The 16998-nt window shown below is 33.4% G+C and overlaps 3 protein-coding genes across 3 annotated transcripts; 2 read left to right on the top strand and 1 right to left on the bottom strand.

Annotated features, from left to right (window-relative positions):
- The first annotated feature begins 1465 nt into the window (after positions 1-1465).
- On the top strand, positions 1466-3485 carry LOC135143682 (coronin-1C-like). The gene is made up of 2 exons (XM_064075591.1): positions 1466-2120; positions 2702-3485. The coding sequence occupies exons 1-2, from the start codon at positions 1494-1496 to the stop codon at positions 3446-3448; spliced, it is 1374 nt and encodes a 457-aa protein (XP_063931661.1). The 5' UTR covers positions 1466-1493; the 3' UTR covers positions 3449-3485.
- A 663-nt stretch (positions 3486-4148) lies between these two features.
- On the top strand, positions 4149-12045 carry LOC135143690 (fizzy-related protein homolog). Its single transcript, XM_064075598.1, has 15 exons — positions 4149-4194; positions 6845-6960; positions 9758-9777; positions 9847-9974; positions 10037-10128; positions 10184-10238; positions 10291-10430; positions 10485-10583; positions 10641-10706; positions 10756-10894; positions 10952-11034; positions 11085-11246; positions 11465-11564; positions 11621-11746; positions 11816-12045. Exons 1-15 carry the CDS (start codon positions 4149-4151, stop codon positions 11974-11976), a joined length of 1533 nt encoding a protein of 510 aa, XP_063931668.1. The 3' UTR covers positions 11977-12045.
- On the bottom strand, positions 11993-13978 carry LOC135143679 (uncharacterized). Its single transcript, XM_064075589.1, has 12 exons — positions 13918-13978; positions 13724-13867; positions 13576-13618; positions 13458-13501; positions 13376-13401; positions 12953-13070; positions 12786-12865; positions 12619-12698; positions 12482-12559; positions 12320-12432; positions 12151-12257; positions 11993-12077 (listed from the first exon to the last, which is right to left on the bottom strand). Exons 2-11 carry the CDS (start codon positions 13785-13787, stop codon positions 12151-12153), a joined length of 753 nt encoding a protein of 250 aa, XP_063931659.1. The 5' UTR covers positions 13788-13867; positions 13918-13978; the 3' UTR covers positions 11993-12077.
- Between the last annotated feature and the right edge of the window lie 3020 nt (positions 13979-16998).

Genomic DNA, 16998 nt, shown 5'->3' with positions numbered 1-16998 from the left:
TTTTAATCTATGGGACCGGAGAGAAGTATTGTTTGAATGCGTAAAAAGCAAGTCCAAAACATTGTTTTGGTCTATAGGGCTAACAGTAGTATAATTGCTAACTGTTCAAAGGTTAATAAATAGAAGTCTAGCGTTTAGAGGGTGCGCGCACTATAAAGCTTAACAACCCAAGATTTAAATTAAAAATCAAGTCCTATCACACATACACGCACATCCTACCTTATAAGATTAAAACAAATTTATTACCTTATAGTTCAATACACACTATATTAAACATTCATTAAATTAAGTACTTAAAAGTGTTATTTGAAATGATGAATTCAAACTGGTGTGGCCATGACCTTTTAGCAATATATAATAAAGTTTGAAAAAGAAAAAATTTGAGCACAACCTCACATTTACTGCATATTTTCTGTGTTTATACCAGTGAGGTCATTTGCGGTTGTTTAATGTAGTTTTCCACCTTTCTATACCGAGTTGGTCGGAGTCGGGATAAAACGCCTCCGCTATTCCTTCCTTAATACTTACGTTAGTCACAATACTCCCTCGGGCGCCGAAATCAAGACTTAAGCGGTCTGTACTCGACTTTTCGACCAGCTCAGGTCGTTAAAAAGTTCTCCCATATTTTTTATAAAAAATTAAATCTACCAATAAACATTGGTTTAGTGTATTGTGAATTTTATTAAATAATTCTTATTTGCTTTGTTAAACTCCCGAAACGCTTACCTTTAAAAGATAGGGTATCATTTTATAAGGTAGTAAATCTCAACATACATTTCTTCTTTTGACCAATAAGGATACTCCTTAAATTCCTCTATTTTTCCATTTTTATTTATTTGGCCTTCAATTTTCTTAAATATTTTTTTTATCTTGTGCTTGTTGCCGAATTTGGTCTAACTGAGGTTATGTCTAAGCATTTCCTTTTTGTTCGGCTTCGCTAAACCATCTACTTTTAACAAATAAAATTTAGTTTCCTTTCGGAGCTTTAAATGGTCGGGCTGCAAATGTCAAGTCGGTAGTTTGATATAAATTATTTCGGCAAAGTTCCTAGATTATGCGGAACTCTTTTTTAAATCATGAAGCTTAGAATACAAAAATACATAGGTAACTAAACTCTTCAATTAAGTTCTCTAGTAGGTAGAGTCTAACAGAAAAAATTAAAAAAAAAATGCATTCATTTGTGTAGGCATTAAACTTACCATTTTTAATAACTTAAAACCACAAATTTTAACAATATTACAAGTTAATCTCTAATAGGGTAGAAGTAAACAGCAACTAAAGTAGAGCATTAGCCAGCTAACAAGACAATACACATTTAATTTCCTTTTATGGTTTTAATTTAAGCTATTTATTGTTTCAAGAATTTTAATTGGTTTTACCTCTTTTTAAAGTTTTTTTTATTTGGTTACTTATAAAGGTTTTAATTAGCCAAGGTGCGTGACGTTATCATTCCCTTTCTCCCTGTTTTGCTGTTTCTGCCGGTGCGCTTAGTTATGTCAAAATTTGTTCGTTCTTCAAAGTTCCGTCATGTTTATGGATCACCATTTAAGAGACAAGACTGTTACGACAATATTCGCGTAACACGGAATTCATGGGATTCTAATTATTGCGACGTTAACAATAAGTTTCTTGCAGTTATTACTGAATCATCTGGTGGCGGTGCCTTCATAGTTCTCCCCCTTGAAAAACAAGGTAAACTTAAAACCGACACGCCTATTGTAACGGGTCACACCAGTGCGGTTCTTGACGTTGCTTGGAATCCTTTCAATGATAACGAGTTGGCTTCCTGCGCTGAGGATGCAACTATAAGAATATGGACTATTCCTGATGGAGGTCTTACTGAGAATCTTAAGGAAGCTGATGTGGTTCTAAATGGCCACACTCGCAAGGTGGGCCAGATAGTATGGCATCCTACAGTTAGAGGTCTTTTATTTAGCGTCTCGAACGATACAACTGTGCGCGCTTGGAATTCCTCTACCGGTGAGCAGCTGAAACAATACGAAGGTTTCGGGGATGTTGTTTACTGCTTGTCCTTTAACTATAAAGGAAATAGATTTGCTGTAGTTTCTAAAGATAAAAAGCTACGGGTTTTCGACGTGCACTCAGAGAAGATGCTAAAGGTATAACTTTTCTTATTAAAGTAAACTTATTTTCTTATTCTTCCTCTGATATTAAGTACTCTAAAAAAAAATATCATAAGAGATATTTTAATATTTAATTACTTGTTTATTTATATCTAGCTTAGGACTTATAGGGTTAGAAAAAAATAAAATACAATTTAACTAATAAGTTGTTTAAGTATATTTAATGTATAAGTACTGATTTAATCTTGTCAAGCTTGATTCTAAAAATATTAATTTGCTTATATAAATAAAGTAACTGGAATTAACATCTATGTAGCTTATATTATTTAAACAGGATAGCTCTTTGGCTACCAAAGTGAAAATATGTAGGTTAGCACGTAAAAGTTTGAAGTAATATTTCAAGTGGGTTAATCATATTAGCAAGAAATTGAAAACTTTAAATTTCTTACTGACATATATTTTATAATAGATGAAAAACATACTGTTAAAAAGTATAATACATAACTTTATAACTTTCATAATTTGATATCAAGCAAGAGCTAGAGCTTAACATTTTATTCAAATTTAATAATTTCCTGCTCTAAGTTGTTCAACTAATAACATATATATCTCTGCAGGAAGTTTTGGCGCATAAAGGCTCAAAGGCCTCCCGTTGTGTATATTTGTCGGCAGCTAACGAAGAAGAGCTTGTTGTTACCACCGGATTTTCCGAGTCTTCCGAACGCCAGTGCACGCTCTGGAGCGAAGATTTAGAAGTGAAAGAGAGTCTTCGAATCGACACATCTTCTGGCCTGCTATTCCCGTTTTACGACCCTTACTTAAAGATTTTGTATCTTGCGGGTAAGGGAGATGGAAACATACGTTATTATGAAGTTACCAGAAATGCTCCATACATTCATTATTTATCTGAATTTAAGTCGGATAAACCTCAGCGGGGCTTCGGATTTCTTCCTAAGCGTGCTTGCCGCACAGAAGCCTGCGAAATTGCTCGATTTTATAAGCTTCATTCTACCAACTTTGTGGAGCCTATCCAGATGGTTGTCCCCAGGAAGTCGGAACTATTTCAAGATGACCTTTACCCTGAGTGTGCAGGCGATGAGCCTTCTCTAGAGATAGAGGACTTCTTGGCTGGAAAAGATGCCGCACCTAAACTTGTTTCTTTAAAAGAAGGCTTTTCTTCTCAAAAAGGAGTCGTTCAAGCAAGTCCTTCTCTAAATACTAATAAGAAAAATGAATTAAAAGACTTTGCAGATGATGTGGAACAGTTAAAGGAGCAACTTAAGTCCGCTCGACTTGAATTAAAAAAAAAAGACGCAGAGATCGCCAAACTTAGGGCAGAGTTAGGCGATAATAAGGGGATGTAATTTTTTATTAAAATTAAAGGCATTACTTCCTTCTGTATCTTTATTAGCTTTTTTAGTGTTTAAGGGTTGTCACATATTGTCTAATCTTACGAGTTTTAACTCTTTGCTCTACACACTGAAGTACTAGGGTTAACGTTACTTTTGGTTTTGCGCTGAGCTGTTCTGTAACTTTAAGTTTTAAAAATTAACTTTAGAAATATTAATATTATATGGAAATTTTTAATGTGATCTACGTGGTATCTTCTTTTGCTTTGCTGCTTCCAGATTTATAATTACAATTGTTTCGACGGTAAGTACGATAACCCTACTGTCTTGTATGCTAATTGTATTATCGACTGCACTACTGAATGACTTCCGTAAGTTTTATCCTTAACAATATGCTCTGTTCAGAAGTATATATATGGGTGTGTGAGGGGTTCCCGCCCAAAATTATGTTTAGTAGAACTAGCTAGTGTGTCAAAATAAAATATTTGATATATCAACTTCAGAATATTTAATAATATAATTTTACCTGATGAGTGTTTAATTAAATTTTTATTATGTTAACGTGTTCATCAACCTATCTCTTGGTTAATACATTTAAGGATTACTTTTACGATATTTGTTTTCTGTATAACCCCTTGTTGTTTTAACCCCTTATAAGTTACTGGTTACCATGTTTACCACTCGTCGCGTAGGTTCAGTTTGCAAAAATAGGTCTATGGAAATCGACCCTAACGGAAAACTCGGTTCTGAAACCATCTCTGGTAAGTTTGAGTACCATGTTCTAACTGATTAGGCAGCAACTAACAAAACATAAAAAGTGGTAAATTTAGTTACCAGTGAATGTTAAGTTGGGCATTGTGCGCGATTTTTTTGTTAAACAAAAGAGTGTTCATTCTGGATGTAAGAAGTTTATTTTTGGAAAGATAGGTTAAGTAAACTTTTGTTTTACTGTTTTATATTTAATATTAATTGGGATATATAGAATCATATATTGAAAACAGACATTGGAGAAAGTATACTGTCAACATAGGAAGTGATTTTTCAGAGAAAAACAGTTCGTTTTAAGCCCCAGAGTTTTGCCAGCTTTCTAATTAAATTTTTTTTTGTTCATTTCATAATGTTAGGAGGGTCACTTATTAAAAATTTTTGTTATTTTACTTTATGCGTATAGTTTTGTAGTATAGGCATGCTACGTCTCATCAATATATATAAAATATCTACTGGTTCATAGTTTATATTATCTCTCGTCGCAAATATGTACGCTTTGTCATTTTTAAATTAATTTTTTTTTTTTTTAAATTCTTAAGTAAAAAAAGGTTTAGTGTCTTTATGCTTTTCCAATTCGGTCTCAAAGAATAGGTAGTTTTTCTTAGTCATTTCCTTTTATGGAGCTGGGTCAATACACTCCTATGTAGTTATTTATTTGGTTTAAACTTATGGCTTGTAATCACAAAGGGTAATAATTTTATACAAAAAAATTGGACTATAAATTAAATACTAAAAACAAAATTATCTAAAATTCTATTAAGTAAGCATTTTTTTCTGAATTGATTTTAGCAAGGATATTGCTTCTACGTTTTACTTATTCCCACAATCTTTATTGTAAAATATTATATTTTAGAGAGCCTACCTTGCATGACGCTTCATTTTTATGAGCAAGGGGCTTGTATATGTAGTTTTAAAGTCTAGATAGTAATTTTTAAACTCAGTATTTTATGGACAGACTCAAATTCCTCAAAACTTAGTTTTAAAAAGTTTCGCACAACAGTTGTGTTTTAAAATATTTACAGCTTGCCAGAAACCTCTTTAATTTTTATAAACTTAGTGTCTAGTTTGGAGGTTGATACTTTCACAATACGTATTTTTTTTTAATTAAAATGTCTTATTTAAAATGTGTGGATTGACATTCACAGTGTTGTTATAAAGCAGTGATATTTCTACCTTTCAGATTTTATTAGTTTCATTTTCGTCTTGTCCGAGTTTTTTGGTAAAAGTTTTAATTTTTCGCTCTATTGTTTTGTTTAAAATACTAGCTTCTTACTCTTTTATAAAAATGACTTCGTGACTACAAAAAAAATTTTTTTTAAATAATTGATTTCGTGATTTTATATATGCGTAAAAAAGTGTTTCAAAATAAATAAAAAAGGTAAAGAGAATAACCGAGATTATTATTAAAATTAGTAACTTAAGGGATATGCGATTAATGAATTATTAAAAAGTGCACGCCAATATCCAAAAAATGATTTCTATGTTAAACTATATGTACGCTTGATTACAAGCTACGTCATCCCAAGACTTTCGTCTTTTGGTGTGGCGCAAGCTAATTCATTAAAGCTTTAACTCGCTTCCTCTTTAAGTGTTACGTTGGAGGCGGTATAGTAAATCAGTAAGAACTACACGTATAGGAGTCGGAAATAACAAAGGAGGGGCATAGTTTAAAGCATATGCACCGGCTTCAGTATTAAACCGAAGTACTAATTTGTTTTTTCAAGACAATGCATTTGCTAAACGGTTAAAAAATGATTTTCTAGCAGTAGCCATCTTTTAAGTTTACAAACAGTTTTACTGAATTTATACAACTAAAGTTTCTATTCATAATAGTTAAAATTTTTTATAAAATCACTCACCACTTTATTTCCTCATAAACACAAAACTAAGAGAGACTTGATCAGAACTTAGAATTGAGGATGTGCGAGGCAATTACTTACATAAGAATGAGTTTGCGCTCCTATTCCGGTGGAGAATATTAAATTGCATTGCTATGAAATTTTGTTTCGAGCCCCTGTAGTTGTTGCTGTCTAACAAAATCTTTCAAAGCACAAAGTTAATCTTTATTAATTTGAAAGCAAACTAAAATAACGCACTTCTGAACCATGGTTCCGTAATTTATATATATAGAATTTCGTCGGATAATTTTAAAATACATGAAATAATTATTCTGTATATTTTAAGATAATAGAATGGCGAATTTCACTTCAAATTTGATAATTTTTGTTTACTTTTTTGTTGAGGTTGTGTTCATGCTTGTGCTTTGGTGCTATGCTACCAAATAAATCATGTTTGTTGCATTTATACCAATAATACTGAAATTTGCACCATAGTAATAGTTGTTCCTAGACGAATGGGGCATAAGTTCCTAGTATATAGGATTATTAACTTTATAATTTAGCGTAGTACCATTAAAAGCGACGTTATTACCGTGGGTCACATACCCTCACATATTCTACCTTTAGAATAAATAATTTTTGCTCTTGTTTCTACATGAATAAAAAATGTGTTAACTCTTAACTAGTAACCAAAAATTTTGGGAAAACTGGGTATCCCAACGTTACTAGTTTTTTTTAAAGGTTCATAGCGAAAGACTGCGGTTATATTACATTTGCGAGGACACTGGATTTTTTTTTATTGCAGTACAAATAAAAAAACCCTTGCCAACTGGTTATAATTCTTGTGACATCCTGTGGAGTTACATAACATTGCCGGATTTTGGAGCACCCCAGAGCGTAGAACACTCCAAAAAAGTACTAGTAAGCTAGTAATATCCGATTGTGCTTTAGTGTAATGATTGCTCACTCGCTGCCACGTTGTTTCCTGGCTATATTTTTTTTAACCAGTAACATTTTAAATTAGGATCTTAAGGCTTTAATTGGAGCAAGGAGTAGTAAGGTTTTTTGGTTTGGACAGCTATAAACAAGCAACTTCGGAGAATTAGCTTCTTGAAGAAAGGAACAGGAGTATAATAGACCTTTTTTTTAATGGAAATATGACAGAATATCGTGTAAAACGTACTAAATACTTGTATAACAGGTTATTTATGCGAGTCAAATAGTGCAGTTTTCGCAATATCTGCGCAAACCAAAAAGCCATATTATAATATCTAGCGGAATTTTCGCAAATATATTTAAAAGTTAGAGTTACAAATTTTACCATTTACTGAAAATTTTCCATAAAAAAAGACTTTTAGAAAGCGGAGGTTAGTGCTTACTGCCTAGTCTTTCCGCACAAGCAGTAGATACAAGCCCTCTAGGTTACTAACAATTTTAGACAGACACTTATTTACTTTATCTGAAAGGTCATGTCGTCACAGAGCTCCGCACACAAACTAGCGCTAAATCGATTGCACTGGTGCATTCAAGGAAGCTTATGGCACGTTAAAATGTAGATGGAAGGTCAAACTGAGCTCTTTCGGGGAGAGGCGGTCGTTGCCCTTGCTCCTTTTCGAAAGCTATTAATGTGGCAGAAATTGCGGACATACGCCATGACCGCTCCTTCGCGAAGTCAATACTGTAGGCGAGGCTGATGAACAAAAGGCTACGCTTTTCGATAATTTTCCTGCTGCCCAGAAAAAGCTACTCTCTTAAGTGCCAGTGATGCACTCCCCCCGACTGAACTTCCTGAAGGATGCCAATGAGTCACTTGCGCTAGTTAAAACAGATAAAATTTAAGCGATTAGTAAGCGGTACGCAAACGAAAGGAGCCTGGCCTAATGGCATTACTAATGAGATGCTGAGAAAAATAACCTTTGGCAGCGATGCATTATTCGTGCCTACGTAATTCAGTGATGGCCCTTAAGGCCATCTACCACCTTGAAAGACGACGACTGTGATGCTGCTGCCGAAGACGACGATATTTCATTTTCGTAAATCGGGAAAGACTTACATAAAGTCGATCGTTTTCTGTGTTTTTACACCGACTCAAGCCCTGAACTATTTTTTTTCTTCAATAATAGGTTCGTCGGTAGGCTCTACGAAATCGATGAATATTATCGACTACACTTTTCCTTAAAATAAACTTAAATTTTTAAATTATTTATTTGCTTGCTTCACTTAGTGTTTTTCAATAAAATCGTTTAAAAGAGGTCAAGGTGTGTCAAATTGAATTTAATCACGTTTTTTTTTATATACAAAATTAAGCTTAAATAATCCTTTACTTTTTTAACGCTAATGTCCTCAAGTGATCACAGTACTTAATTTAAAGTTGAAGCCTTGAAACAATTCGCTGTCAAAATAAATCTTAGTGTTATGCTTAAAACAACAATTAATATTTTTTAAGTAAAACAGTTTATAAAGAATTTAGTTGTTATTCGCCATATCGCAGCAAAAAAATCTGTAATAGTAACTTAGCTCTTAGTAACTACTTTTTTACTTTTACCTCTGTTGATAAGATGAAGTTTATTATGTTAAAATAGCCAAAATTCTCTAGTCGGTTGTAAACCTTGAAGAATAAGTGAGTAAGTGATTGTTTTTAGTAAAATAGTTGTTCAAATTTAGTTTTAAACATAATAAACGTTTAAAATTTTGTTAATTGATAACTGGGACATAAAGATCAGAAAGTATATTGAACTACGCGTCTGGGAGTCGTTCAAAAGAGACACGCTAAAACGGAACTAGTACAAGACAAAGTAGGCAGCTAATCAAACCTGTGATCGCGATGCCAAATTCAGTTCAAAGACAGCACAAAAATTTTAATGATCCTAAAAGAGTTAGTATGCCTTATATTAACTGCGATAAAAGACAACCTTGAATTGGAATTTAATGTCAAGCTCGTGCTGGAACTAATAAGTGACGACCACTTTTATATATTATTATTATTAGAGGTCTATATGAAAATAACAATTGATACGTCCATATTTAGTTTTTGTTTAATTGCTCAGTTCTCTTATTTGCTTTTATTAGAAAGAGGTCTACGTTTTATCTAAAGTTTTTTTATATGGAAAATTTTTGCTACTTACTTTACCTTAGTAATATCCCAAGTTGTTAAATGTTAAATAGGTAAAAATTTTGTTAGAAAAGTAAGCGAAGAAGTTTATATTAAACTTTAAAATTCAATAGCAAAAAACTATAATTATTTTTCTGAACCGGTACGCGATTCACAACGTTTAATTTTAAAACCCGCTTATCATTTGTTCATGTAAAATTGTGAACTAAATTTATATAAATCACACAAGAAGTATTACATTATGTAAGACATATTAACTTCTAATAATTTTAAAGCGTTGATCTGTAAATATATATTATATAATATAACAATATTTATAAAATATCGATATATTTCATAGCGCGCAGATATCATTAATTTTTTATTACAACAATAATTACAGAAGAGAAACCCATGCCAACGAAATAACTATAGAATAAAAAGGCTTGAGCAGAAGACATCAGAGAGGGATAATTTATAACGAACAGGAGAAATATGGTCGTTAACTTGTAATGCAAAATGTATGAAGCTAAAACGTTACTACGTTGCAACCTAAAGTTATGCAAAAAAAAGTGTTCAATTAGTCGATCGCCAATAAGAAAAAATAACACTATTAGAATCTTACAGGGAAACTGTTCCAGCGACAGGTTGTTATTGGCAGCAACTTAAAAGTAAAAATTATTTATTATTTTTCAAAACTGGGGCAATAACCCCAGATATGTACCTTTAAGAAACTATCCATGGTACTTTGGGAATACAGCTAATATAGCTTTTTATGACCAAGACACAAGTAAAAAAGAGGACATATTGCAATTTTCAAATAAAAATTATGAAGAACTTACAGGTAAAATAATCTACAAATTTTAATATTTCATAAGAGGTGCGTGAAACACTTTATACCCTTAGTTACAGATCCTGCAGATCAAACATACGAGAGTCTTTTGCGATATGAAGTTTTGAGAGATGACCTTCAGCTTTTTAGCACCCATAGCATAACGGTCTATATGTTTATCCCCTTTTGGCTTATTTGTTTATCTCAATTTGGATATATAGCCCGCTGGAAAATCTATAACGAAAGACCTAAACGTTCTAAGATATTCTTGTCGAGGTCATATCCTATAAATAAGTGTATTTAGTAGTAAACCAAGAGTAAATGTTAGGTCCCCCGGTACAAGCAAATGTACAGGATTTCTCCCATCCGATAAGCCCAAACAGTCAAAAGTTGTTAATAGCTCCAAAAAGAGTTCCAAGAAAAATTTCGAAGGTACCTTTCAAGGTTCTTGATGCGCCCGAGTTACAAGTAAGTGATCTTCTCAGAAGATAAGTATATATTCTTTATAATCCTAAGATTTAGGATGATTTTTACCTCAACCTAGTGGATTGGTCTCAACAAAACGTATTGGCTGTAGGCTTGGGGACCTGTGTTTATTTGTGGAGCGCTTGCACAAGCCAGGTTCCAACTTTGTCGCGATTAAAAAGATGAAGTATTAATGTCTTGTGTAAAATGCAGGTTATCAAATTGTGTGATCTACGTGCTCATGCGGACTCAGTAACGTCTGTCAGTTGGATTGGAAAAGTAAGAAGATGCTAAAAGGCTGATAACATTATACAACATGTTTTTTAAGGGACAACACTTGGCAGTCGGAACGACGAACGGACTCGTACTGTTGTGGGACACGGTGAAATGTAAAACTATACGCGCCATGACAGGGCATGCCGCTCGAATTGGAACGATGGCCTCTAAAGCTTCTTTGCTTTTAACAGGTTGTTTACGGAAACGCATCTTTAAAATCAGAAGTAGCATCTAAAAATTATATTCAGGTAGTCGCGACAGGTCTATACTATACAGGGACATCCGAGCCCCTGAGCAATTTCTTGGAACGCTTCTGGGTCACAAGCAAGAGGTCAATTTTTCACCTTAAAAACGTTTTATCGCTGATTAAGTAGATGACAGGTTTGCGGAGTACGTTGGTCACCAGATAGACCCCTCATCGCCTCGGGGGGAAACGACAATAAGTTGTATGTGTGGGACATAAATAACTTTAGAACTGGCCCATGTATACAGTTCAACGAACACAAAGCAGCAGTTAAGGCATTGGCTTGGTCGCCTCACCAAGTAATGTCTGCATCTCCGTAATTAGCGAATTTTAATCGAATAATCAAGGGGTTAACAAAAAATTGCCCAAGCTTACAAACTATTCTAGCAATATGAACCAGTTCTGTATAATAAAAAATTGCCCCACAAAACTCAATTACATATTCATAAAAACATTAGGCTTAGTGTCAGCGAAATCATGTTTAAGCTTAATGAAGCTAAGTTAATCTTTTACGCAGAGTGGGTTACTAGCCTCGGGAGGAGGAACAGCTGATCGGAAAATTCGATTTTGGAGCACGCTGACAAGTCAGGCGCTGCAATGCATCGACACAGGAACGAGCTATACTTCTAATAAGTAAAAGGCGCCGGGAATATTTTTGTTACAATGTAAATAGGATCCCAAGTATGCAACCTTGCTTGGTCAACGGCCAGAAACGAGCTGGTAAGTACCCATGGCTATTCTCAAAACCAGATACTCATATGGAAGTACCCGTCCATGCGACAAATTGCTAAGCTTACTGGTAAAGCCTATCCATTTTATAGTATGACACACTCTTAAAAAGGTCTTAACTGGGGGGGAGGGGGAATAGGACACTCCACCAGGGTACTTTACCTGGCAATGTCGCCATGCGGTCAAACAATAGTGACCGGCGCTGGAGACGAGACGCTGCGATTTTGGACCGTATTTGACAAGGGCCATTCCCCCAGTCATAAAAACTCGATATTAACACCATTTACGCAGCTAAGGTGATTTAAAGGGACAGTTAAGCAAGGTACCTACGTGAAGAGCGGTCACGCTTTAAATTTTATAACGCGGCCACTGAGCTTTCTTAATTGCCCATAAAATTGTAACTGCAAATTTAATAATAAAGTACACATTACATAATTCAAATACAAGCCGCAAGAGTGGCTACTATTTGCTTACTCAGCTGCAGTATACCGCCCGCTCTTGGTATGCTTCTTTGAGCCAGCTGCGTGCTTGGTTGGCTCGGTCATCGGGAGAAGGATGCGTAGAGATATAAGTCATTGGCTCTGTCATGAGGATTTTTATATGTAAAAGTTGTAAACTCCACATAAAACGAAAAGACAAAAACCTTGCAAATTTTTTTGTAGTGCTTGCAGTTTTTCCCACATCCGAATTGCAGCAAATGGGTCAAAGCAAGCACGGGCCATCAAAATCATCCCTATGTGGTCTGCTTCCTTTTCGCTATTTTAGCAAAATTAACGTAATTGATAGCAAAATGCTGGATGTATACCATCTTCTGGAAAATGGTAGCTCGAGAAGCAGTTTTGTTGTTCCGGTAAGCAGTAGCGGATCGATATTAAATATTATACTGAGTTTAGAAAAAGTTCTAATTGGTAAAGCGTCCTGAGAATTAGTAATAAAAACAACCTAAATAGTGGATAAATAAATCGTGTCAGGATAGAAAAAGCTTGTTTTTCAGCACCATGGCGGGCTAGAACATGCCCAATCTGTAAAATTTAAAAAACGATCTGTCAATGCTAACAGCACCCAAAGCGTCTTTAAAGGAAGATGCACAGCAAAAAAAATTAATGAACCTCGTGTCCCAAGACCGCCGCTAAGGAATCGTTGTTATCCAAATAACGCAGTAAACCCGTGAAAAGAAAGACTTTCCCACCTAAAAACATGAACTTAGAAAAGCATATACCCTCTGATAAGAATTATCCAAAATAGCACTTATAGGGGTGAAGAAGACATTAAAAACCTGGAATCACAAAACAGTTAGGAATGTTGCTTTCCACAACGTGAAATTCCCAATGAAAATGTTGAAGGCCGCTTACCCTAGCGAGTTTGGTTCCAACATACTCAACTCTCTTATAAATCTTTTTAGAAAGAAAAAAGCAAGCTATTTATGCTTAATAAAAGAGAGAAAAGGTAAATTAACAATGCAGAGTGAGGGATTGACAACAGGGCTTCTAATATTATTTATAGGAACCAGTAATAATAAAGAAATAAATCAAATTATCATAAAGCCTTTTTTTCACATAACTAAAGAATTAAAAAGCGTCCGCCTTTAAAAAAGCACATTTTACACAAACAATTTGAAAATAGTATAACAGATACAAATAGAAAGGAAATTTATATAAGGATAAAACGATATACAAGACCATATATAAACATCTCTTACAGGATGATACTTTGGATAAATAAATCCTAATTTAGAAGGAAAAGTAAAAATATTTTTAGGAAATAGTTAGATTGCATGCAACCTCCAAGTTCCTTTAATAACTCTTTATAAATTGCTGCTCCAAGTCTGTAGAGGAGTAAAAAATTATAAATTACAGTATACAAGTTTATTAAAGTAAAGAAAAAAAAAATACTAAATACTTCATTTCATAACGCTCGCTAACGGGTAACAATCTCCTACGGCCTATTATTTTTCACGAACGTAAGTTATTTTTTTTAAAGCATGTAAAAACGTTAAAAAAATAAGTTCACATATATATATATATATATATGTAATATACGTTCACACCTGTAATGGGGACTACGTCATAACTGAATGCTAAATAGGAGGCGCTACAAATTGAGAAGGCCATTAAGATCTTAAAAGAATTTCTGTTGAATATTCCCTTCTTTTTAAATTTAATTACTTCATAGGGTAATAACTTCCTTGTAGCTTAAAATAATGTATAAGTTACAATAATAATAGCGAAGTAAGTTAGTAACCTTTCTTTGCATAACTTCTGAACAACAATTCATAACACTTATAAAGTTTAAAAGGAGACGGTTTAATAAAAAAGTATATAGTCAGTGGTTTTGACATAAATGGTACCACTGAAATAGGAAAAAAGTTTATTTTTTGTAATACATTAGTCATTAGCGCTCTGCGAATAAAAACCCCAAAGGTGAGCAGTCTACTTTCTTGGTTGATGTGATTTCAGTTGTGTCACGCACAAACCCTTAGTCAAAAAACTATTTGTTCTGACCATCTAATTTTTACTTACCTGGCCTTTAAATTAGGCTTTACTAGGCCAATGCTGAAAATTATTCTTCAAACAACTCGATATAATTAAGGATGATCAAGCTGTATAGGACAAGTCTTCAATATAGCACCATAAACCTATAAATCGTACATATCTTGTATCTTGTAACATCATTAAAAACTGGGTTCGTATCTGCACAAGTGGTTTTTTATATATTATTTTTTCGTCATTGTATAAAATAATAAAATTTAACGGTGCACTTTATTAAATAGCGACATCTTTCTTTCTTGTGCTGTGCAATCTTTTCCTTGGCCTTAAAACACTTAAGTTTTGTAATCCCTCTACTTTAAATCAAACAAGTTGCTGATTATATGGTCCAAATACAGTGCGCAGTTAAAAAAAGGGTAGATTCCACAGAAATGAGGGTATGCTCTTTGCATTTATATTAATTTTAACTTATAGATTAACTCTATCAAGAATATTTTAATATTGTGTATATATATTCATTTTAATTTAATAAAAAGGAGATTCGAACTTTTGTTTGTGGCGTCTTTCAGGCTATAGAGCTGTAATGAAGTTTTTAGCTTGTTTATCTAAAGAGCAAGTTTAATGTATTGTTTTGATCTACAGGGCCGAACAAAGTGTTGATAGTAACTGTCTACAGGTAGTTTATTAAGGGCTTAACGTCTAGAAGGCGTGCGTACTATTAAAAGAGCCTAACAACTTAAAAAAAATTTTAAATACAAGGGCAATTATGACAGAATGTACTTCTAAACAAAGAAGCTGGGCTTTTCATTATTCAACTTATATAGTTTAAATTTTTAAATGCTCTCAAAATTTTCCTGATTATGTCATGTAAATAATTTCTGCTAGTCCCCATAAGCAAGTTGTGCGTGCTTAAACTTGCATAAGAGATCGTGTAAAGTAAATAGTCTAGTGCTCAGTTGTATATATTAGGGGAGTAACGCAGTCAATAGTAAAAAACAGCTCTTAACAATATAAAAATATAAGTTGATACTAAACACAAACTAAAGCACAAAAGTATGATCACAAAAAATTGCCAAATATAGAATACCCACAAGCGAGGCAGCTTATTAACTGAAAAAAAATTTATTTTTACTACCCAAATTTTTTTTTCTTAATATAGTTGTAATAACAAGAAGCTCATTGGGTTAAAGGCTTAACGTTCATTGGTCGGTATATAGAAAGGAGTAACCAACTGATAAAAGACCTTTTATAGCAATTCGTTTTTACTAAAGTTTTTTCCTGCGCAAAAACAAAGTATTTAACATAGTAAAAAAATACTAATCTAAAGAGTAAGCCGTTCTGAGTAAACATGTAAATAAGATTGAAATAAAGTTAGTGCACATGTGTACTTTTAAATTGACCAAAGCTTCAGTCGCATAATAAAAAAGGAAAGAAATAGTGAGGAAAGTAAACAAGCGAGGAACCCCTTAAGCGCAAAAATTAGAAATTATCACCAGTACTTCTACTAAAGTTGACCGCGACTAAAAAGTGTTAAGTAACGAATTACCTTAGAATAATGTTGGCTACCATGATTAATCTAGTGTCCTGACTCAGGCTCAATACTAATATATATTTTTCTTGTAAAGCTCTACAAATTCCATTTATTGTTTTACTTCTTTCTCTAAATTACCCATTTTTTTCTTATTTTTTGAGGTCGTTTCGTTGATGTATTTTTAAATTATTTAAATGACCATTTATATTTGTAGAGCTTGCGAGCAAGCAGCGTATAAAACCTTAAAATAACTTACTTTCTTAAGAGATTATAATTTTTCTGTGTATTGCGAAGAAATTCAATACAGGGTTCTACTCCTTAAAAAAAGAAACTGTGGTTTGAGATTCCCACAGCGTAGTTTTTACGATTTAGCTGTGGTGTCTTAAATTACTTCGTCATTGGTTTTCACCTGGTTTGTACACGCAATCTTCAAATCTAACTTTGTACCCACCACATTTATTAGAAATGTACCAATGGAGTCAACTTAGCTAAAACGCACATAGCAAATGTAAGTTAAAATAATTATGACGCACATTAAGAGGGCCAGTGTTCATAAGAAAGCTAAGGTGGAATGTTAGACAGCGCATGTGTATGATAACTGTGACTTACTACGCGCTTGTTGGAGTAACGGTCTCCCGGTTGTAATGCATAGCAATTTAATAGAAGATCCTGATCTTACCCATTTCTTCACTACTTATTACTTAAGAGATGCTTTAGTTTCAACTAAAGTACTACTCGAAGGGCAGTTAGAAATAAAATTTTTTTAGGGCAAAGTACACCAACAAGGAAGTCAGTGGTGCGATATCTGAAAGTATTATTTAGCAGAATCCGAATAATTAGTTCTAATAGAGTGTACTTCCTAGGTAAAATACAATTACTCAAAACTAAGTAAAGACGAAAATAGTAGTTCCTCAAATTCGTGTCTTATTCCACGGAGCTCTTTTAATAAAGTTAAGCCCTCAAACTTTATTTTATTATTTCTTGTCGCAAATTATATTTACTTTAATATTCTTTGGTTAATAACTACAATCTTAAAATAAATTTATTGGATCAAAAAATACCCCTAGCGTCTCCGCCCACCTCGTAAGGGGCAGGATATTAAAATCTTAAATCTAGTTTTAGTTATTGTAGTATATATACTTTGTATTTCGGAATACCTATTTTATGCGTAAATTTTTTATCCACTAAATGCTTGGTTTACGTTTAAACTTTATACCTTAACAAATAATTTGCAATCTTTTTTTAATGGGCATCACTTTTTGGCTTGGTGGGAAATTTTACAGTTGAGAGTTCAATGCACTCTGG

This window comes from Zophobas morio, unplaced genomic scaffold (assembly GCF_036711695.1).
Source record: "Zophobas morio isolate AGI-343-1 ecotype UQ-CSIRO unplaced genomic scaffold, CSIRO_AGI_Zmor_V1 ptg000070l, whole genome shotgun sequence".
NCBI lineage: Eukaryota > Metazoa > Arthropoda > Insecta > Coleoptera > Tenebrionidae > Zophobas > Zophobas morio.
Note: the sequence above shows the minus strand (reverse complement) of the source record. Positions and strands in the feature narration are given on the sequence as shown.